Raw genomic sequence first — 22,225 nt, forward strand, 5'->3', positions numbered from 1 at the left:
TTTTGTAAAAGACATACGAAGTCTGTGTACATTTTACTAAAGAAACTCTAGCATTACATTTACAAGAAAAAAGTGTTTGGAAATAGCTGCCAAGGTTTTTTATATAAAAGTTTATATAAGTTATTTTTTACAGTGTATATGTTTGAAGAGCTAAGTCTGGAATTCCCAGCAACTATCTTTATAAAGTAATAAATTGCTTTAGTATTAATTCGGAGTATTGGTGACGACTAGTCCTTGTTTTTGCTAAGCATGTAAAAATATGCGGAGTAGTGCACAAGTCATCAAAGTCAGTGTTATGGAGACAGACGATACGCACGGAGAGAGTGGCCCGTTTTCACGCTTGTCATGTGGCTGCCGTGACCACGCCCTGATCTCCACCCTCGTGAGGCCAACGCTTCGCATTCTACTGCTGGCCTTCGAAGAGGTAAGACGTTTAAAGGTTTGAGTCACCTTTGCACTTGCTTGTTTATGGCTTGTTTGTTATTTTTAGGCAGTTTTAGTTCGTGATACGGTTTGGCAAATTATTTTTAGTTTAATGTCGACTTTTGAAAGGCAATTGTCGGTGACGCACCTAAGCAGCTACCACTGGGAATGTAAGCGTGTTGTTAAATCGCCATTTGTAGTACGAATTGTTTCTTCGTTTGTGACCTAAACAAAACACGGAACACTTTTCATTTTTTAGTAGTTTTCAGAGCGGCTGTTATTGGTTTATTTACTCCTGGAAAGCGTGACAATGAACTGCTCAAGCATTAATTGTACACAGCTGTGACGAGGCCTTTTTGTGGCGGAAATGTTGTTTTTGCAAAGCATGTAATAAATAAATTAATATTAGTACAATAGTACAAAAGTCGTCGAAGCTGGTTTTATTGAGAGAGGGACGTGTTTTTTTTTGTCATTTGCAGTTTGGTGTCAGAGTTACAACGGCAATAGTGGTTGAGGCGCCTAAGGGAACCACTGGGAAGCATGTTGTTAAGTCGCCCTGTTTTAGTACAAATTTATTTGGTTTGCGACCGATACTAAACACATTAGTCACCTTTTAGTATTTTTAGTAGTTTTTATAGGGGCTTTCATTATTTTATCTAGAACTAGAACAAAGCTGTGTGGTAATTAGCACAAGCAGTTGGATCAGGTGTGTTAAATGAGGGGAAACCCAAAAATGTGCAAGGTTCAGGTGTTGTGCCCTAATTTGCTGCCCTGCCACAGGTTGCCTCCACCCAACTCTGGCAAAGGAAAATGCTACATGCACCATACTTGCACCAGTATGTATCCCTTACTTGTGCTGTATAAATTATTTTTGGCTGGGCCATAAGGCCGAGGTTCTAGCTGGGCGGACTTTTTATAGCAGGCCACCTTGCCACAGAATGCCCCCCCTATCCAACTCTGGCTGGGAAAATCCTACATGTAAAGTAATGTGTATAATATAAATAAGGAATAAATGAGTAATTGGTGTAAGTTTGGTGCATGTAGCATTTTCCCAGCCAGACTTGGACAGGGGGGGCATTCTGTGACAAGGTGGCCTGCTATAAAATGCCCCCGCAGATAGTCTTCCTTATGGTTGGACAATTTGAAATATGACTTGTTAGCTGTATTGTATACACAGGGTTTAGAGATAGTGGTGAAATTTTAGTCTGTAGATCAATGTCAGATCATTTAAACCATCACAGGTGTAATTTACAGGAGGTTGTGAATGATAACTTTAAATTACAGGAGGTTGTGTATGTTAACTTAAGGTTCAAATGTAAAAAGGCACAATAAACATCTAATTTGAGTTTTTTCCAGTTTAGGGTAAGAAAATGAATTTATAGCAAGTGTTCGCTTCTGCTGCACTGGAGAAGTGACTTTGTCTTTAAATGAAGCGATGACATCAGAGGAGGCAGTCTCTGGCAGGGGGCAGATTAGGGCACAACACCGGCCCTCCAGCACTGCAGTAAAACACCTCTGGTCTAACAAGTTGTCTTTGTGTTTCATTATTGACGGTTTCGTGTATTGTGGCTTTTAGATGGTATACTCTGTGGTAAGTTGTTTTGGATATCTTTCAGTTCGCAGAGGCGTGGACGTATCGATGTTAGTCTGCCTTTAAAAACATCCGTACTTATTGAAGTACATACAGATGAAGTCGCTTCAATTTTCCCAGCCCTGCCGGAGGCCATTCGGCTGACAGCCGAAAGCCAGCCAGTTCCCAGCCAAAAACCAGCCGAAGGAGTTGACCCCCCTTCTTCTGGAGGTGTGCCTCAGTAATCCTTTAAACCCGCCCATTTATCCACTTGCAGGGTGTTACCATTAGATGGCGCTTCCTTAACAAAAACAAATTTCAGCTGTGGTCAGATGTCCAACAGGTATCAACCTGAAGCTTTTGGTAGCCATCAGCAAGCTTCTGGCTTAATTCTGACTGGATATTTGACCACTGTTCTTGGCAGAATTGGTAGTTGGTTTCCTAGTATGGCTTTAAAGAATAACCTACAAATTTTCAATATGTTTGAGAACATATAGGTGAACTGTTCCATAAAGCAGGAACAGTTCTGAAGCTTGGCATACTTATCAGGAGTGAAAATTTATTATTCCAATATTTATTTATTTATTTATTGTTTTGTACTATTCCTGTAATATAGAAAAGCTCAAAAGTCTTGGCAAAAAAATTCATGATGTGATTTTTACATTTTCTCAGCACCAAATAGATTTTTGAAAAGTGTATGTTTGATTTGAACAAAAATAGAATAATCACACTCCAAATGGTCTCAGATAATTGATGCTAAGTTTGTTCTGAATAAAAGCATTTGATTCACTTTGGGATAAATGTGTTTTAGGTCAAGCGTGAAATATTTTTAACAGAGACAACATCTACTGTTATATTTATATTAAACAGTGCAATATGAAAATACAAAACCAGTACAAAATAGATTATATTCTATTCAAATATACATTCTGTCCCTCTTTGTTCAACATCCTGTCCATCTTATTACTTTATTTAGGCCTGTAATTAGTGTGTTGCACACATCCTGGGTCAGTCTCACCAAAAAAAAGAAGTGAATTAAATTTAAAAAACTCTAAAATAAAATACACTAATGAGTTACAGTTACCTGATAACAGGGAAACTGACTGCAGCTTAATTTATCACTGCTCCTCCTGGTGGATAGGTAAATCACTGCAAGTGTTATACACAGAAAAGGTTTAGGGGCGGATCATGCCGGCCCCCTTGTTCATGACATCACCAAGGGGGATCTCATTACAGTCAAGGTCCCACCCAGATCCCAGCAGGGACCTGTCAGGGACCAGCCATGGCCCCATCAAGGAAACAGGGGAAATTTCAAGCGACTGCATCTGTAAAGACTTGCATGTAGACATGGGTGGAAATATACTCTTTTCAGAAAATGGCAGTGTTATCGACACTGTTGCGGACAGTTCTCAATCGGCAGTTCTCATTCGTCATTTGAGACCAAGGAGAGTTTTGTCGCCTTTGCTGCATTTGCCCTACGCCGACTTAGAGATGTGCGCATTTTCCTGAATTAGCATGATACACGTCCGTATTGTTTATGTGAGACATACTGGTTGCTTGTTTTGCAAAGTCAACATATGTAAAAGTTTTTGTGTGGAACAATGGTCCTTTGTTGGTGATAATTTTTATTTTTGTATTTTAAGTTGTATTTTGTTTATTGGTCATTCCATGTCAAATCAATTTTGGATCACCTCATCTCGGATTGTAATGAAACTTGGCAAACTGATTTGGTCAGATGAGTAACTCGTGAAACTGGAATTAGGCGTGTCTTAAATCAGAGGGAGGGAGATTTAAGCGAACAAAGTTTTAACTTTTTGGTGGGGGAGGGTTATGACTTTCGCTTTATCTTAATGTAATCTGCACAGAAATGGCACTCGTATTGTTTTAAAGGTATTGCCTAGCTCTGTAGATTGAACAAATATGCCATCTCCATGTAAATAATTACTATGTAATAAGTACTCACATCTGTGGTTGCTATACTATTTCATGTCAGTTTGGCTGCCATTAAAAAGGCCCGTTAGTGATATGAAGCCATGTGACGCTATGTTTAAGTCAAGCTATCTCGGCAACAACTCAACCAAAGACCAAACTTTCTGGAGATGTCCATGGCATTATGAGCTAGCTTTAGTAAAAAAAAAATCATCAGTTTTCATTGATGTCATAGTCCCCCCCCCCCCCCAAAAAAAAAGTTAAAACCTTGTCCACTTAAATCTCCCTCTCAATATTGATCCAAGGTATGCCCAGTTTCAGTTTCATGAGTTACTTCTGACCAAATCAGCATGCCCAGTTTTCTTAAAATTCATGATGACGAGGTCCGAAAGTGTGATGATTTGACATGGAATGACCCTTATGTTTACTGTGGCTATGAAAAAGGTTTAATTGAACAATAAAATGTTATGTTTGTTCTATTTTGTCACTTTCACATTTTGCATTTTGTCATGTTAGCTCCCATATGTGATAAGCTTCCTTAGTGTAATGCTCATGCGCTGTTAGGTACTGATTAAGTTATCATTGCCATTATATTTGGGCAAAATCAGCTCAGTCTTAATAGAATGATTAATTATACCAATAGACCGATTAAACTAATTAGATTTTTGAAAATTCTAAAATTGCTATATATATAATGTCACAGAAAGAATAAAAATTGCAATGTAGTTTCTTTCCCCAATATCGTATAGCCCTAACTGGTATGAAACAAATCTGTTTGTACACTGCACTTTTGTCAATTTGACTGCTGTGGCTAGATCTCAAAGTAAGAACGTAATATATCTTTTTTTTTTTTAACTAGTTATGCAAGTTAAGAAACAAACTTCATACCAACCACACTGATATGATTGGTACAGTGGAAAATATTTCTGTATGTGTATGGGAAGTTTATCACACTCCTGCATGTACTAATGAAATGCTTGTATTATAAATGCACACCAGCCATTAACTGATGCATGTTGTCTTTGTAGACTTTGAAGAGCTGTCGCATCAAAGGTAAATATTTTGAAGCTGATGTCTATCACCAATTATGTTTTAGCTTAGCTTAACCAGCTTGAATGACCTTAAAAGGCATATTAAGTTTATATGTTGTTTTCAACAATGATGACTGTTGGGAAATGTTAACGCAAACTGTCATGCCCGGCTCCGTACGATCCTTGTGTGTGCCACGCCCGCTCATTACCTTGTGTTAATTCCTAATTGTCATCTCCTGTTCCTCTTGGCTTGACCTGTGCATTTAGTCCGCGTCTGTCAGTGTACCCCAGATCGGTCATTGATGTAGTGTTGTATCGTTCGTTGTTGTTCTTCCCCATGTGCTCCCTATTTTGGAATGAAACCTCATTTACCCGTCTGTCCGACTCCCTTTGCGTCCTTTCCTGCTTGCCCGCTCTGCAACGTAACACAAAAACTTGTCATTTTTCTCTGCAGATTTCTGGCAGACTAAAACACTTGAAGACAAAGTGATCGACGGTATGCTTTGTGCACTTGGAGAACACTATCGCTTGCTCATGTCATACTTTTTTACTGCATAGACTTGCTATAGCACTAGAAACGTAGTATTCTATGGGTAATTATCTTACTGCTTAACACGAAACGGGTGTGCCATTGTGTGTTGCATAGACATTGGATGTGTAGTAGCAGAGAAGCTGTCACACAATATATGAAATGGCCACAATACTAATGTTAAGTGGCCAAAGTGTATTTGTATCGATGGGATGAGGAATCTAGGTCTTTCAATAAATTCTATTAGTGACGGGACAAATCATCATACGCGATAAACATTTAGGTCACTTAGTGTTGAGGCAAAACTTGCTGATGTGTGTGATAAGGATGTTTGGCAGTGTGACTTCCCTGTTAAGTTGTAGAGTTTTCTGTCTCTGTTTTAAAAAATCAAGTCATGTGACACAAATGTATTATAGGATATGCAGTGTAAACAGGGCAGAACGTTGTTGGTGTACAGTCTCACAGACGACCACCACTGGAACCGCTCCTAACAAAACACATCCATATATATGCATTTGACAGTATGACTGCAAAGTAAAGTTGGAAGGAGGTGTGCCTTGTATTTTTTCTTTTTTTTTCTTCCCCCTATTCATCTGCAGATGCCTCGCACTAAGGCGTCCCGGCGTTCAGCAGCAGCGAAGAAGAGGCTAATGGATAGGCGTCTAGCTACTTGTAGCGATGTTGTGGCTGAGACTGTTGACGGGGTATGCCCTTTTCCCCGACCCAAAATGGAGCTGACCGTGACTAATCTGACGAGCCACAACCAACAGCCTGACCCCGCTGCTGCTGCCATCCATGTCGTGGCTAGGACTGATGACGGGGTTAACCCATTTCCCCCCTACCGGAATACCAAAATGGTGATGACTGCGACTCAGCGGACGAGCCACGACCAACAACCTGACCAGGCCGCACAGTCGCGGCCTGTGTCTGTCATGGCTGTGACTGATGACGGGGTTAACCCATTTCCCCCCTCTCGGAATACCAAAATGGTGATGACTGCGACTTTGCCGACTAGCCATGACCACCGGGTTCCCGCCCTGGGTGCCATTTATACGACAGTTGACGAGTTTTGTAGGTCTTGTCCTTCCCCCGGTGAAGGAAAGGCACCGACGGACGAGGCATTCCAGCCCCCTCCTAAAAGAAAGGCTGGAAAAACTGACCCCAAATACTTGAATGAGCCTGATCTTGAACCTGATCTTGAACCTGATCTTGAACCTGAACCTGAGCTTGAACCTGAACCTGAGCTTGAACTTGAACCTGAGCTTGAACTTGAACTGAAAAGCAACCAGGCACTGCCAAACCATTGCCCAATCCTGGGTCAGCAACAACATGTGAACCCTGTAATTGTACCTGTATCCCCTCATTTTCCTCAGGCACCTACAGTGAGAGGCTCATTCCATCAAGGAGACCGACGATTTGGAATCAACGGTAACAAACAGTGTGTGGCTAATAGTTTGATTGCTATAGTAACGTGTAAAATAAAAAATGTTTTAACCTGGTCAGTCACAGACATTGATCAAGTGCTGCTGAACGGAGACGACCTCTACAGTACCATCAGAGATGCTGGGAAAATTCGAGATGCTTCTGGGTATCTGTTTGTCAGAGATCTACCGACAGAGTACTCATTGAATGGTGATACATTTCAAATAAAGTACCACGATGACATGTTTGTTGGATTGTTTGGTGTGAGTGAGTATGGAGATATCAGTGATGTTCTTATGTCGGCTGATGAAGCGGTAAGAAGAGTATTCTCACGGTTTGATGCATGTCTTTTTACCATAAAAGTCAATACCTGTGCTCTCATTAAGCAAGGGTCATGGTATGTGGTGATCGACTCGCATTCCCGACGGGAAGATGGCGCAAGCGAAGCATCGGGCAGAAGCATACTGGCTTACCACTCTAGCCTAGACTCTCTGTTGAACCACATTGCTATCCTAGGCCTGTCTTTAGATGCAAAAGGGGAGCAGTTTGAGATTACAGCTGTAAGTGTGAGTGTATCCACCGAAAGCATCGCACAGCAGCATTCCGAAGGTAACTCATCAGTCACCAGACTCAACCAGTTGACCAGCACACCAGAGACTGGATATGGTACGGTAAGGCTGAATGTGACAGATGATGAAGCGCGTGAGGATGATGTCTATGCTGGTAATGAAGCTGATGTGGTCTTTATCAGTGAGCTGCACAGTGAGCAGTTTTCCTTCAGTCCTTTGACAACGCAGCAGCAAAGACGCCTGTCCTGTAAACTAGGTGTGGTGTACGTCGAGCATGGTCATGTAGACGTGACTGCAGAGTTTCCAATGGGTGATCCTTGCAGAACGATGCCTATCACTGGTGATGGTAACTGCTTTTTCAGGTCTGTGGCTTTTGCTATAACTGGAAGCGAGAGAGAACACAGGAAAATCAGGTGTGCTGTTGTTGCCCACATACTAAGAGATGAATCCAGGTATGCCGCTTGTCTGAGAGAAGGTCACTCTTCTGTCACTCAGTATGTTGCCGCATCACGGATGAAGTACGTTGGTACTTGGGCATCTGAGGTAGAGATTCAAGCTGCTGCCAATCTGCTTGGTGTGCATATTTTCACATACTCTAATGACAGATGGTTAAAGTACTCCACGTGTCTTGGTTGTGATAGTGATCAGACGGGTATATACCTGAAACATTGTAATGAGTCACATTATGAGGCTGTAACTTGTGTGAAAAGGCATGATGCTGATGATTGTGCTGCGACCTGCTCTCAGATTGCCACTTCTGATGTGCCTTCATCGTGTCGTCGGAGACTGGAACGACAGAAAAGACGGTATGAAGTAAGTAAGGTGTACAAGGAGGAACAACTTGAGAGAAGCACAAAGCGCTACCGTGAGAATGAAGTGTACAGAGATCATGTGAAGCAGTCAAGCATCTGTAAGTATGCCACAGACGCTGATCATAGGCAATGTGTGAGACAGTCGAGTGTCAATAAATATGCCACAGACGTTGAACACAGGGAACGTGTCAAGCAGTCGGGTGTGAATAAATATGCCGTAGACATTGAATACAGGGAACGTCTCAAGCAGTCTGGTGTGAATAAATATGCTGTGGACATTGAACACAGGGAGCGTGTCAAGCAGGCGAGTGTGAATAAATATGCTGTGGACATTGAACACAGGGAGCGTGTCAAGCAGGCGAGTGTCAATAAATATGCCGTAGACATTGAACACAGGGAACGTGTCAAGCAGTCTGGTGTGAATAAATATACTGTAGACATTGAATACAGGGAACGTCTCAAGCAGTCTGGTGTGAATAAATATGCTGTGGACATTGAACACAGGGAGCGTGTCAAGCAGGCGAGTGTCAATAAATATGCCATAGACATTGAACACAGGGAATGTGTCAAGCAATCTAGTATTGATAGATACAAAACAAACAGCCAGTTTGCTACTGCAGTAAAAAGCAGAAATATTGAAAAACGGGTGAAAGAGAAGGATAAAAGAAAGGATATTCGGTATGTGATTGAACAGTTTAGAGAGAAAATTAATACAGGACCTGTGTACATTTGTTCAGTGTGTCATCGAATGCTGTTTAAACATCAAGTTGTCATATGCAGGAAAGATGAATACTTGAGAAAATCAGAAGGGGTTGCTTTAGTGGCATCGCGGTGTATCACAGATACATACTTGCATAAATGTGTAGATGCCTGTTCTGAAAACTGTAGTGATCTGAGGGGCCCTGCAGGTTCATTGTGGATTTGCTACACATGTCACAGAAAGATTCATGATGGGAGAATTCCAGCTGAGAGTGTCACAAACAATCTAGCCTTACAGCCAGTCCCTACTGAGTTGCAATGTTTAAATTCACTAGAACAGCATCTGATTGGTATGCATATTCCTTTCATGAGGATTGTGTCTTTGCCAAAAGGTGGACAAAATGGTGTTCATGGTCCGGTGACTTGCGTCCCATCTAGCGTTCCAAATGTAGCCCAAGCTTTACCGAGAGTGAACAACGATGACCTTATGATTCGCGTGAAGCTGAAGAGGAAGTTAACTTACAAAGGACACTACAAATATGAATTTGTGCACCCAGAAAAGATAAAGAAGGCCTTGATGTATCTCAGAGAGCATAACAAATTTTACAGTGATATACAGTTCAACAATGATTGGATTAATCCACTGCAGAGAACTGAAGAAATCCCTGCTGATGTAAGTGACATACATGATGAAGAGCCTGCTGAAAATAACATGGAAGATGAGGACATGGATGAAACTCTGCATGATAGACAACAACATGGCATGTATATGGATACGTGCCTTCAACCTGTTGACATAGCACAAGAGATCCTGGATCAGCACTTTGACGGAATAATGGCTATGGCACCAGCAGAAGGAAACAATCCAGTGAGGCTTTTGACTGATGAGTCTAATGAGGCTAAATGTTTTCCAGTCCTTTTCCCAAAAGCCACAGGCACTTTTCACGAGAGGAGGAATGAGAAACTGACATTGTCTAGATATTTAAATACAAGGATCCTTAATGCAGATGGACGTTTTGCAAAAAACTTGGACTATATTTTTTATGGGCAGTATTTGTCTGAGCTTCAGCAAGTTGTGTCAAATGTGTCCATTGCTGTGAGAAAAGGGTATGATGTCTGGGACAAAGGCACCATCACGTCAGAAACTTTGACAAACGCGGAGTCTCTACGAAGGATGTTGAATTTTGATGAAGGCTACAAATTTCTGAGACCCATCAGAGGCACCCCTGTTTTTTGGCAAAGTGTTCAGAAAGATTTGTTTGCGATGGTGAGACAGCTTGGTATTCCCACATGGTTTTGCTCCTTTTCCTCTGCCGATTTACGCTGGACGGAACTAATGACAGCAATCTTCAAACAAGATGGTATTGATGCACAAAGCGCCAAGCTACAGTGGTCAGAAAGATGTGCCCTGTTGAAGAATAATCCCGTGACGGCTGCTAGAATGTTTGATCATCGATTTCACTGCTTCCTGAAAGATGTGATCATGTCAGAAGCGCAACCCATCGGCAAAATAGTTGACTACTTCTACAGAGTAGAATTTCAGCAACGGGGATCACCTCACACTCACTGTTTGTTCTGGGTGGAAGATGCACCAAAGGTTGGTAAAGGTGAGGACGACGAAGTAGCAGCTTTCATTGATCGGTATGTGACATGTGAAATGCCCGAGGATGATGATGAAATGCATGAAATCGTATGCAGTGTACAGCAACATAGTAAGAGACACTCGAAAACATGCAAGAAAAAAGGGACAACTTGTAGATTTAATTTCCCACGTCCACCAAGTAACAGGACATTTCTGTCATCACACAAACTTGGAAATGCTGAGACAGATGGAAAACACCTCAAAAAAGAAGTAGCAGCGGCCATCATGAAGAAAGTGAAGCATGCTCTGCTGAACACTGAGGCCAACTATGACTCTGTTGATTCTTTGTTTGATGCAATTCATCTAAATCAAGAAGTATTTGAAGCCGCTTACTCGAGACTAACAAAGAACACTAGCATCGTTCTGAAGAGAAGACCATGTGAAGTCTGGGTGAACCAATATAACAGAGACCTTCTACGATGTTGGAATGCAAACATGGACATTCAGTTTGTGGTTGATGCATATTCATGTATTGTATACATCATCTCCTACATTTCCAAAGCTGAGAGAGAGATGGGACTGCTCCTGGCAAATGCTCAGAAAGAGGCCTCCCAGCAAGGCAACCTTGATGCGAAAGAAGCTCTTCGACAACTGGGCAGTGTGTTTCTGCATAATCGTGAAGTTTCAGCTCAGGAAAGTGTGTATCGTCTGACTAACATGAGGTTGAAAGAGGGATCACGCAAAGTGCAGTTTATCCCAACTGGAGAGCATACGGTGAGAATGAGTCTTCCACTACATGTCATACGGAAGAAGGCAGAGTGTGAGGAGGAGGATGAGCAGAACATTTGGATGAACAGTATCACTGACAGATATAAAGGCAGACCAAAAACAGAAGACTTTTCAGAAATGTGCCTGGCGAGATTTGCTTCTGAATACAGAATTTTATCAAAATCTGAGAGCTCGTCTGCTGGCAGTATAGAGTTGGACAGGAAATTAGGATTCGTGAAGAAAAGGACACGCACAGATGCAGCTGTTGTTCGGTATGCTAGGTTTTCGCCCACAAAGGACCTAGAAAAATACCATCAAAGCATTTTGCAGCTGTTCCTACCACATTATTTTGATGGCCAACTAAAACCACCTCCTTTTGGCAGTTACCAGGACTTCTACGAGACTGGCTTTGTGAAGTTTTTCGGTAATGAATTACATTCGGTGAAACGGGTCGTCGACTCAAATATGGCAAGTTTTGAAAAGGAAGCGGATGTGATAGACAAAGCTGAGGAAGATCTACAGTTGCATGGTGTAATGGAAGATGCATGGGCACTGATCTGTCCAGAGACTGAAAGTGAACGGTTGGAGTGCCTCGCCAGCAAATCCAGTGTAACGCCAGAAATGAGCGAACACCGTGATGAGATACCAGATTTGTTACCGAGACCGGGTCGCCATATGTTCCAGGACAATCCTTGTGGTATGTCAAGGCAGGAAGCGCTGGCTTTGCTTCGCTCACTGAACAAGAAGCAGTCTGAGATCTTTTACAAAATAAGAAGCTGGTGTTTACAGAAGACACGTGGTGAAAATCCAGAACCATTTCATGTATTTATATCTGGACCTGGAGGTGTGGGCAAGTCTGTCTTGATCAAAGCAGTACATTATGAGGCATCTCGTATCTTGTCAAAGTTGTCAGATAACCCGGATGAGAGGCATGTGTTGCTGACTGCTCCGACTGGGGTTAGTGCCTACAACATCAGTGCTGCGACGATACACGCCTGTTTCCACATTGCGACAGATGTGAAGCTGCCTTATCAACCACTTGGAGATGAGAAGATAAATTCATTGAGAGCTGAACTGGGAAACCTGCAGATATTGATTATAGATGAGATTTCAATGGTCGATCACAAACTGCTTTCATATATTCATGGCAGATTGAGACAAATCAAGCAAACTGGAGATTATTCTGCCTTTGGTAACGTCTCAATAGTTGCCGTTGGAGATTTCTACCAGCTTTGTCCCGTGAAAGGGAAACCTTTGTATACTGAGACTAAAGGTGTCAATCTATGGCAGAATCATTTTGCTTTAGTGGAGCTGACGGACATCATGAGACAGAAAGATTTGGATTTTGCACAGTTGCTGAATCGGCTAAGGAAACGCAAAAGGGGTGATGCAATGCTAGAGGAAGACATTGCTATGCTGAAACGACGGGTGACAGACCAAGGACAAGACAGTACTGCCCTTCATATCTATGCGACTAATTATGAAGCAGATCTGCATAACCATCGCATGCTGCAGAAGGTATGCTCAGATCCTGTCATCATTCACGCTCAGGACTTTGAAAGGGTCGCTGCAACTGGCCGACTGCAAAGGAAAGCTGGACATCACGCACAAGTTTACAAGACGTGTCTGTCAGAAACACTTCACGTAGGTGTTCATGCACGGGTAATGCTACTGAAAAACATCGACGTTTCAGACGGCCTGGTAAATGGTGCATTTGGTACGGTAAGTGAGGTGTGCTTTGGTACTGAGGACGATTTCCCATTCGAAATATACGTCACGTTTGACAATGAAGCAGCTGGTAAGTCACTCAGAGCAAAGAAGCCGTGCTTAATCAAAGGTTTGGACAGAGCGACACGAATCAAACCAGAGGAGGAGAGAGTGGGTAACAGCGGTGCAGCACGACGTCAGTTTCCATTGAGATTAGCATGGGCTTGCACAGTACACAAAGTACAAGGTCTGACTGTGGATAAGGCTGTTGTATCACTGAAGAAGATATTTGCAGCTGGACAGGCATACGTAGCGTTAAGCCGTGTGACTTCTCTGGAAGGCCTCATAATAGAAGACTTCAAGGAAAGTGTTATATACGCAAAACAGGACATTGAGAGTGCAATGCAAAGCATGCCTGCTTTTATTGAACCTGTCACAGAAGTGCCATCATTATGCAGAATTCTCCTCCACAATGTTCAAGGACTCGCATGTCACCTGGATGACATAAAGCAAGACGGAAGGTATATGAAAGCCGATATCATCTGCTTGACAGAGACGTGGTTAAAGGAAGACACAGAAGAGATACACCTGAATGGATTTTCATTCTATGGGAAACGGAGACATCTCGCGTACGATGGTGATGATTCAATCTTTGCCGAACTGAAGAACCAACAGCATGGTGGTGTGGGTGTGTATTATAAAGAACATACCAACTGTAGCATTGTTGATTTGCAGTGTGTCAACATTGAGTGTCTCCAGTTCAATGTGGGCCTACTGAAAACAACAGTCTCGGTACTATACAGACCGCCCTCGTATACTGTGTCAATCTTTCAGAAGAATCTCATGTGGCTGATCGCTCGCATGGACAGCATGGATGGAGGGAAAATCATCATGGGAGATTTTAATGAAAATCTTTTCACGGGAAGTACAATCACCACTTTTATGGAGGAACATGGGTATGCTCAACTTGTGAAAGACGCGACCACTGGGAACGGCACTTTGATTGATCATGTGTATGCAAAGGACATTGTCAAAAACGGTATCTGTGTTTCTGTAATGCCAACATATTTTAGCCACCATGAATGTGTTGTCCTACATTGTCTGTGAAATTGTATGCAAACTGATAATAAAATTTGTGATGGACTGAGTTTTATGGAGAGGGTTCTACTGGGGCTGGGCCTAAGCTTGGGGTGGCTGGCACAGTGGTGAGGTTAGGGGGCTGGGTCTGGGGGGGCATCGTCATTTGTGTTAATCTTCTAGTGCAGGGGTGTCAAAGTCCAGTCCTGGAGGGCCGAAGCCCTGCACGTTTTTGAGTTTCCTCTCATTTAACACACCTGATTCAACTCCTTGTGCTAATTAACACGTCACTCTTTAACTCATTTCTGGTGGAACAGAAACAACTAAGCTAGACAGAGCTCCAGCCCTCCAGGACTAGAGTTTGACACCCCTCTCATAGTGCGTTCCATTTGCCATCGGACCACTGTTTCTGTGTCATTTTCTGAGGACTGAAGCTGGAAGTGATAACATGCACAACTTATCTGTGGGCTCTGTCACTTCTCAACTTATCTGTGGTCACTACAAAGTTTTATGTGTAAAGCAGCCTGACATTTCCAGTTCCGACCTCCAACATAAATGTAATGTAGTATTCCTCGTCCCCCCGATCCAGCCCCAGCCGCAACCATTTTTGTTCAAACCTTTTTTGTTTATTTGTAGTCTCTCTTCCTACTAATTACCCAACACTACCAATGTACAATTATCATGTGGCACTCTGAGGATCAAGCTAAGGGACCTTGTGTGCACGTTTGCATACATGTTCCCTACCTATGTCCACCTCTGCCTGCCACCAGCCGTCTGTGTATGCTCCCCACCCTAAGCCAGATCACCCCCTGCACTTGTTATGGCATCAGATTGGGACAGTAATGCATCATACTGCCTGCAACCTGGCCAGAGTATGCTGGGCTGGACATGTGAGTTTGCCTCTTCCGAAGGTTTCTTCCTCTTTGAGGCACTTTTACTTGGCCACTGTTAATATTTGCCTGACATGCAAATTTCTGGTTTTTCTCTTTTTCCAGTGCCTGCTGTTTACATCACTCACCCCATGGCCACCACCTGAAGATTACCTTCACCCCTTGTGCTAATAAGGCAAACCTTGTCTGGAGCCCTCAAGGGCAAACGGCCACAGACATCTGTAGGCCACGGTAAGCCCTTATAGTCATCTGTCTGTGTAGTGTCTTACAGAAAAGTTTCAGACTAATGGAAGGAAACATTGGATGTAGGTCTGCTTTTCCTGTATTGTCATAAAGTATGTGATGCAGTCTCTAGGCTGGACTTCATTTTGTGTGTGGTTCTGTTCTACTACAGTTGATGATAAAGCTACAAGCAAGTAACATGGAATGCAGTCGTACATATGGATGTGCGAGGAAGAAACTGGAAAAGCTGGGCAGTTTGTCGCCAACAATATTCATCTAGACGCAGTGGCTGTGCATGACCATGTGGGCATAGCAAAGGTGCATGATTCACAGTGTCTCCCTTACCGTCATTGTCTTAGGTATTCCACCACAGTTCATGGTACAAAACCTGAGACATTAGCCAGCTGAACATTGTCAAAATCATCTGGTATGTCCTGGCGTTCCAGATGTTTAACCTGACGACTTGTATGAATCTCCTCAGGTCACTATTGCAAAATCATCATCTACCACCATGAATATCAACCCAAGGGACCTTTGTATAAATGTCGGTTTCATATCTCCATCTCTGCCTGCTGCCGATCGTCTGTCTATGCAGCCTATAGGCTACTGCATTATCCACTGTTCTTTCTGAGTCAGTTTCACTTCGCGTGCTACTGATGTTGCTGACTCCATGCCCACTACATGAAGTTCCTGTAACACATCGCACTCCCTGCTACCTGACCAGAAGATAGCTTGCCCTTGTGAGTTTTCCTCGTTCCAAGGCTGCTACTTCTCTGAAGTAGTCTGACTTTGCAACTGTCAGTCTCTTGTTCACTGACATGCATGTTTCCTGTTTTTTCCAGTGCCTGCTGTCGATGTCACTGACCCCATGGCCACTGCATCAAGTCTCCCTTCGCCCTTTCTGCCAATAAGCCAAGCCGTGTGTGGAGGACTCAGGCCTAGTGTGCAGTGCGCACAAACCTCCTCAATTGAGCACTGATACCCATAGTGAACCTTGCCACACATAATCTACAAACATTATAGAATGATGCCCAGGCTACCTTGTTTATAATGCATCATTGCTCCTGTATGTTTCTTGCTATGGTGTGCCAGTTTTATTTCTTGTGCTTCTATTCTTCTGCCCTTCTGCCTGTGATGTCTTCCCCCTCTGCCCTGCTGCCATACTACTGTTTGCCCCACCATCTGGCACAGCTCCAGCACTTGCCTACCATCAACTGCCTGCCCTCTGCTTGCATCTCAAATGTGAAGACTGGGAAAATGTGAATTATGACTGACTTTCCCTGCCAGCCCCAGGAGCATGGGCTCCGCCTCTGAGTCTGGCTCCTCCTAAGGTTTCTTCCTTCTAGGGAGTTTTTCCTTGCCACTGTTGCCTCTGGCTTGCTCACTGTGGGCTTTGGGCAGGGATGCCGTAAAGCGCTTTGAGACTATGAAATATTGCGAGACAATATTACAATTTCAATGTGTATTGTATCATTTGTAGTGTCATTTTTTAAATAATTTATCTATCAATGTTTCATGTTAATGTTCCATCTATTTTATATCTGTTTCATTGTGTATTCATTTATTTCTTTTCACTTTTACTCTGCAATACCAAAGCATTAGTCATGTCTCCTAAGATGTTTCTACTTCGGGACATATTGCAGAATTCCTGTGTTTACTTGCACTAACGTGTAGTAAGGTCGCTTGTATATTCGGAAGTACGTCACCATGTTGCAGAATGGCACAATTGCACTTTATTTGTAAACTGTTCATTTAGTAATGATTTTATCATCATACATGGAATATTATGTCAGCTGTGCTGCATCCACTGTTGTGACTATGATGTACCTCAGGAGACCCCACAAACAATAGCACAAGCATGAATTTGTAAGACTGATGTAGTCTCTTGAAATTTTCAGATGTTTATTATGTGTTATGTGGCTTGCCTTTCATAAAGAATAAGTATGATAAGTATTATTGTTGTCATTCTTAAGCATGATGAGTACACCTACAGTATGAAACTGAGAATGCTTTTCAACTAGGGTAGGTCCAGTCTGGTTCCATTTCAACATGCATACATAGTAAGGTGATTCACATATGACAAGTATTTCAATGCTATGATCAACATTAAGAAAAAGACCCACTGGACTATAATGACATTTGATGGTAAGTAGCTGCAACTTATACTAGCCTGCAATATGCTTGCAGTCTGGTGTTTCAGGGTGACTAGTCCCATTAGCAAAAGTAGCCCAAGTATGCAGCAGTAGTCCTATGTTTAAAAATGATAGCGGACACGGTGATGTAGTGTAAGACTACCAAGAGCCAAAACTATATCATTCAAACAAAATCCCAGGATTAATTGCACTGCCTGTACATCTTGAAGGACTTCATGGAAGAGATGGAACAGAGCACATGCATCTGAGTCACTTGTGATGCATCATGTTAAAAAACAAACCTACATTTATAGTAGAAAAAATCAAAAGGAAAGTCTATAGAATGGCATTTTTGAAAGCACAAAAAATGGATTGCTGACTACACGTCTGAGCCACTTGCCAATGTATGGAAAAGTTAAACAATACTATGCACTTCTGGGACAGAATGGAGATTAAGTCTAGGCGTATCTAGTCAGGAGATATAGGACCATATGTAGACATCTGTGGTGTCATGCAGTCCAACGGAATGTCTGGTTTGGGTCTGATGCTCTGACTAGTAGGTAGAAAACAGGATGGAGATTGTTGAGTCTTGGTCTAACAGGTCAGTAGAAGGTAGTAGGAAATAATGTAGAACTGTGTGGTGCAGTATCTGAGCCTGACTGAATGTCTGGTTTGGGTGTGATAGTCTGAGGAGTAGGTAGGAATGAGGATGGAGATTGTGTGGTGGAGTACCTGAGCCTAACTGAATGTTTGGTTTGGGTCTGATGGTCTGAGTAGTTGGTAGAAATAGGCGCCTTCATACCTGATGTGGAAAGTTTACTTACAAGTTAAAGTTTGCTTGTACTGACTGTGTGAACATAGGCTGTGTTGCATATTCTTAACAACAGTGCCAAGCTGGGAAACTGCTGCATGCAACAGTAATAATATCATACTTTGTTTTTTTTCTAGGCTGTTCATTTAGACATGAGAAGGCCTGAAAGTACTGAATGGCACTGGTTAATGGAGCACTGACTCCACCTGCTGGCCAATTTATTGAAACATTGAAATTGTTCTAGTCCACACAAGCTAAAGCATCATTGAAGTCTGATAAATTTCTAAGAGTGAAATGGCAGCATAATTACACTAAATTAAAAACCTGGAGGCAGATGTAGAGAAAGATAATTCTTTGAAGGTTTTATGAGAAATAAGGACATTTCAGCTGAATTAGCCAAGGCAGGTCTTAGACATATATAAACAGTGGCTGCAGCGCTCCCGTTTGACCGATTGACACAAAATTCGGATGGTCTCTCTGGGTTACAGCCGTACAATAGAACCACAAATTTGGTAATGATTGGTTGAAGCATGCCTGAGATATAGCTTTCTGATTGAAATGGACGTGGCACCAGTAGGGTCTTGGTGTGGCTTTTGGCCGTACCTTACCGAAAGTTTAAGTTTTTTTCTCTAAATCTTTAAAAGGACTGTCTCCTGATTTGAATGACACTAGATTTAAGTAGTTTAGGCGAAAATCCAACGAAGGTAACAAAATGTCCTTTAGTCAGACAAATATAAATCATGCAAAAACACAAAGATCGATAACCAAGTTATATATATTACTGGATTTGGCACGACAAAGTGAATTGAACTTTAAATAAAATTTAAGTGTAGGACAAGTAGGACAAGATATATCGACCAAAACGTGTTGTGGGGCGCAACGGCGCCCCCCTTTGACTGACTGGGATGGGTCGGAGAGGCTGAGTAGTGGGTAGCAATAGGAATCTTACTGCCAAATTTGGTCGGCCTAGGACTTACGGTTTAGGCTGGGCATTCAGTTTTAGGGAAGAAAAATAATTATTGTTCAACCCTCTGGAGTAGTGCCTGAGCAGGTCTTAATTAACAATAATATAAGCTTCATTGACCCGCGTGGGGAAAGCGCCTTTACGTCTCCCCAGCTCACTTCACGGAGGGTATGCTGTGCACATCGGGCTGCCTAGCTCGAGTACCCACCGAAGCTGGGTTCGAACCTGCGACCCTCTGATTACAAGCATACAAGTTTAGCCCACTGAGCCACCCGCTGCTGTTGGTAAAATGTGAGAGATCGCTGGACACCTTCCTACCTGATCTGGAAACTCATTTTACCTCAATGAGCCTAGGTGGGTCTTAGATGTATATAGACAGTGGCGTAGCACTCCTGATTGACCGATTGACACGAAATTTGGAGGGTCTCTCTGGGGTACAGTCCTACATCAGTGAGCCAAATTTTCTAATGATTGGCTGAAGCATCCCTGAGATATAGCTGGCTGATTGAAATGGGCAAGACATCAGTACAGTCAGGGTGTGGCTGGTGGCTGTATCTTACCGAAAGTTTAAGATTTTTCTGTAAATCTTTAAAAGGACTGTCTCCTGATTTGAATGACACCAGATTTATGGATGTTAGGCGAAAATCCTAGGAGGTTAACAAAAAAACCTGTTTTCAAAACATCTGTAAATCATGCAAGAAGGCAAAGATGTAGAACCAAGATCTATATGCAGTTTGATTCGTCAGGACATAGTGAATTGGACTGGCAATAAATTTCAACTGTAGGCTTGACAGGTCTGGAGATATAGGCAGAAATGCAAATCGGGGTGCTGTAGCGCCCCCATCTGACTGACTGGGACGGGTCAGTGGGATTGAGTAGTGGGTAGGAATAGGAATCTTGTTGCCAAATGTGGTCAGTCTAGGACTCTCAGTTTAGGCTGGGCATTCAGTTTTAGGGAAGAAAAATAATTATTGTTCAACCCTCTGAAGTAGTGCCTGAGCACATCTAAATTAACAATAATATAAGCTTCATTGATCATCGCGGGGAAAACGGCTTCACGTCTCCCCAGCTCACTTCACGGAGGGTATGCTGTGCACATCGGGCTGCCTAGCTCGAGTATCCACTGAAGCTGGGTTCGAACCTGCGACCCTCTGATTACAAGCATACAAGTTTAGCTCACTGAGCCACCCGTTGCTGTGGTCAAAACGGGTGAGATCAGTAGATACCTTCCTACCTGATCTGCTAACTCATTTTAGCTCAATGAGCATAGGTTAGTCTTAGACACATATAGACAGTTGAAGTAGCACACCCATTTGACCGATCGACACGAAATTTGGAGGGTTTCTCTGCGGTACAGCCCTTTATTAATGAGAGATATTTGGTAATGATTGGCTGAAGCATCCCTAAGATATAGCTGTCTGATCGAAACGGGAAAGGCAGCAGTACAGTCAGGGTGTGCCTGGTGGCCGTAACTTACTGAAAGTTTATGTTTTTTCCCTAAGTCTTTAAAAGGACTGTCTCTTGATTTAAATGACAACAGACTTATGTAGGTGTGGTGAAAATCCTAGGAGGTGAATGAAATGACCTGTTTTCAGAGAAATATAAATCATGTAAAAACGCAAAGATGGAGAACCAAGTTCTATATGCAGTTGGGTTCTTCAGGACATAGTAAATTGGACTGTCAATAAAATTTAAGTGTAGGCTTGGCAGTTCTGGAGAAATAGGCAGAAATGCAGATGGGGGTGCTGTCACGCCCACATCTGGCCTAATGAGATGTCCTTTACAGGGTGGGCTAAGGGTCAGAGGACAAATGTACCAGTTAAATTTGATTTGGATTGGTCATCATTAAGCCAGTCAAATTGCTGCTTGATTTTGATTGGCCGATGGCGGCCACTGTTTCAGGACTCATGACTACCATTGTACGTGACTGACCTCAGGCTGCGTCCTAGTACATACCTTCCAAATTTCAGTTGGATTGGCCAAGGCAGTCAGAAGATATTGGCAGTTTTTAGTTGTAGCGCCCCCTAGGGACAAAATGCGGCCCGCCTTGGACCGTGTCCCCACAATGGTGTAGGGAGGTAAGATTTCAAATTTGGACAAGGTAGGCCAAGGCACGGCCAAGTTATAGCAGTCAGACCACAACTGGTCAAATTTGGACATTGTTTGGGCGTGGCTAATGGCCGTAGGACATAGAAAAGTCTGAAATTTGTGGATGATTCTTGATCAGCTCAGAGTTCTGATTCGTTTGACACCTCATTTGTCTGATTTGGTAGGACAAGCTATGACTTTAAGAGATAAGTAGTATTTGCAAAATATGCAAATTAGCAAAAAATCTAAGTAGGCGGAGCTTCATGGTCCAATTGACTATTTGGTACAGCATGGCTGTCTGTATCAGCAGAAAAAACAATTTCGATTTTAGGACAAACAGGACAGGAGATATCGACCGAAACGTGTTGGGGGGCGCTACGGCGCCCCCCTTTGGCTGAGTCGGACGGGTCGGACAAACTGAGTAGTGGGTAGGAATACCAATCATCCTACCAAATTTGGTCGGCCTAGGACTTACGGTTTAGGCTGGGCATTCAGTTTTAGGGAAGAAAAATAATAAAAACTAGAAACTGCAGGCAGTTACGAAAGGGTCCAAAGCTGAGGACAATCAGACAGGTAGGACAGGTAGGACAGGTAGGACAACAGAGGAAAAACGGCAGAGAACCGGCGGCCAGGGTAGTAGATAGTCAGACAGAATTAGACTGCCATTACAGGATGCAGATTGAGCGTAGGTCTAACGGGATAGGAGATGTAGGACAGAGCAGGACTGGTTTTGGGTGAGATGGTCTAAGTAGTAGGTAGAAATTACGATGTAGATTGTTTTAGTTTTGGCATAACAGGTCAGTCGATGTCGGACACAATGAAAAACTATCCGGTGCAGTACCTGAGCCTGTCTAAATTAATAATAATTGAAGCTTCGTTGATCCTCGTGGGGAAAGCGCCTTTACGCCTCCCTCGACTTGCCTTACGGAGAGTACGCCGTGCACATCGGGCTGCCGATAGAACATTTTCACAAGATTCATTCACTAAAGTTTCTACAGGC

At 42.8% G+C, this 22,225-nt stretch overlaps 1 protein-coding gene across 5 annotated transcripts in view; it reads left to right on the top strand.

The window, feature by feature from the left end:
• The first annotated feature begins 385 nt into the window (after window positions 1-385).
• LOC140582710 (uncharacterized) overlaps window positions 386-22,225 on the top strand; it is a 28,026-nt gene continuing 6,186 nt past the window's right edge. The window contains exons 1-10 of one of the 5 annotated variants that reach the window (XM_072706988.1): window positions 386-424; window positions 4,951-4,975; window positions 5,408-5,449; window positions 6,082-8,016; window positions 8,221-8,383; window positions 14,889-15,239; window positions 15,403-15,548; window positions 15,712-15,970; window positions 16,073-16,178; window positions 16,422-16,756. In XM_072706988.1, coding sequence (XP_072563089.1) covers window positions 6,082-8,016; window positions 8,221-8,383; window positions 14,889-14,914 — 2,124 coding nt within the window. In that variant the 5' untranslated portion in view covers window positions 386-424; window positions 4,951-4,975; window positions 5,408-5,449 and the 3' untranslated portion in view covers window positions 14,915-15,239; window positions 15,403-15,548; window positions 15,712-15,970; window positions 16,073-16,178; window positions 16,422-16,756. Of the gene's footprint in view, window positions 425-4,950; window positions 4,976-5,407; window positions 5,450-6,081; window positions 8,017-8,220; window positions 8,384-14,888; window positions 15,240-15,402; window positions 15,549-15,711; window positions 15,971-16,072; window positions 16,179-16,421 lie in introns of those variants that run through there. The other 4 variants (XM_072706987.1, XM_072706990.1, XM_072706989.1 and 1 more) reach the window with 4 other exon arrangements.

The sequence above is a fragment of the Paramormyrops kingsleyae genome, chromosome 25 (assembly GCF_048594095.1).
Source record: "Paramormyrops kingsleyae isolate MSU_618 chromosome 25, PKINGS_0.4, whole genome shotgun sequence".
In the NCBI taxonomy this organism is placed as follows: domain Eukaryota; kingdom Metazoa; phylum Chordata; class Actinopteri; order Osteoglossiformes; family Mormyridae; genus Paramormyrops; species Paramormyrops kingsleyae.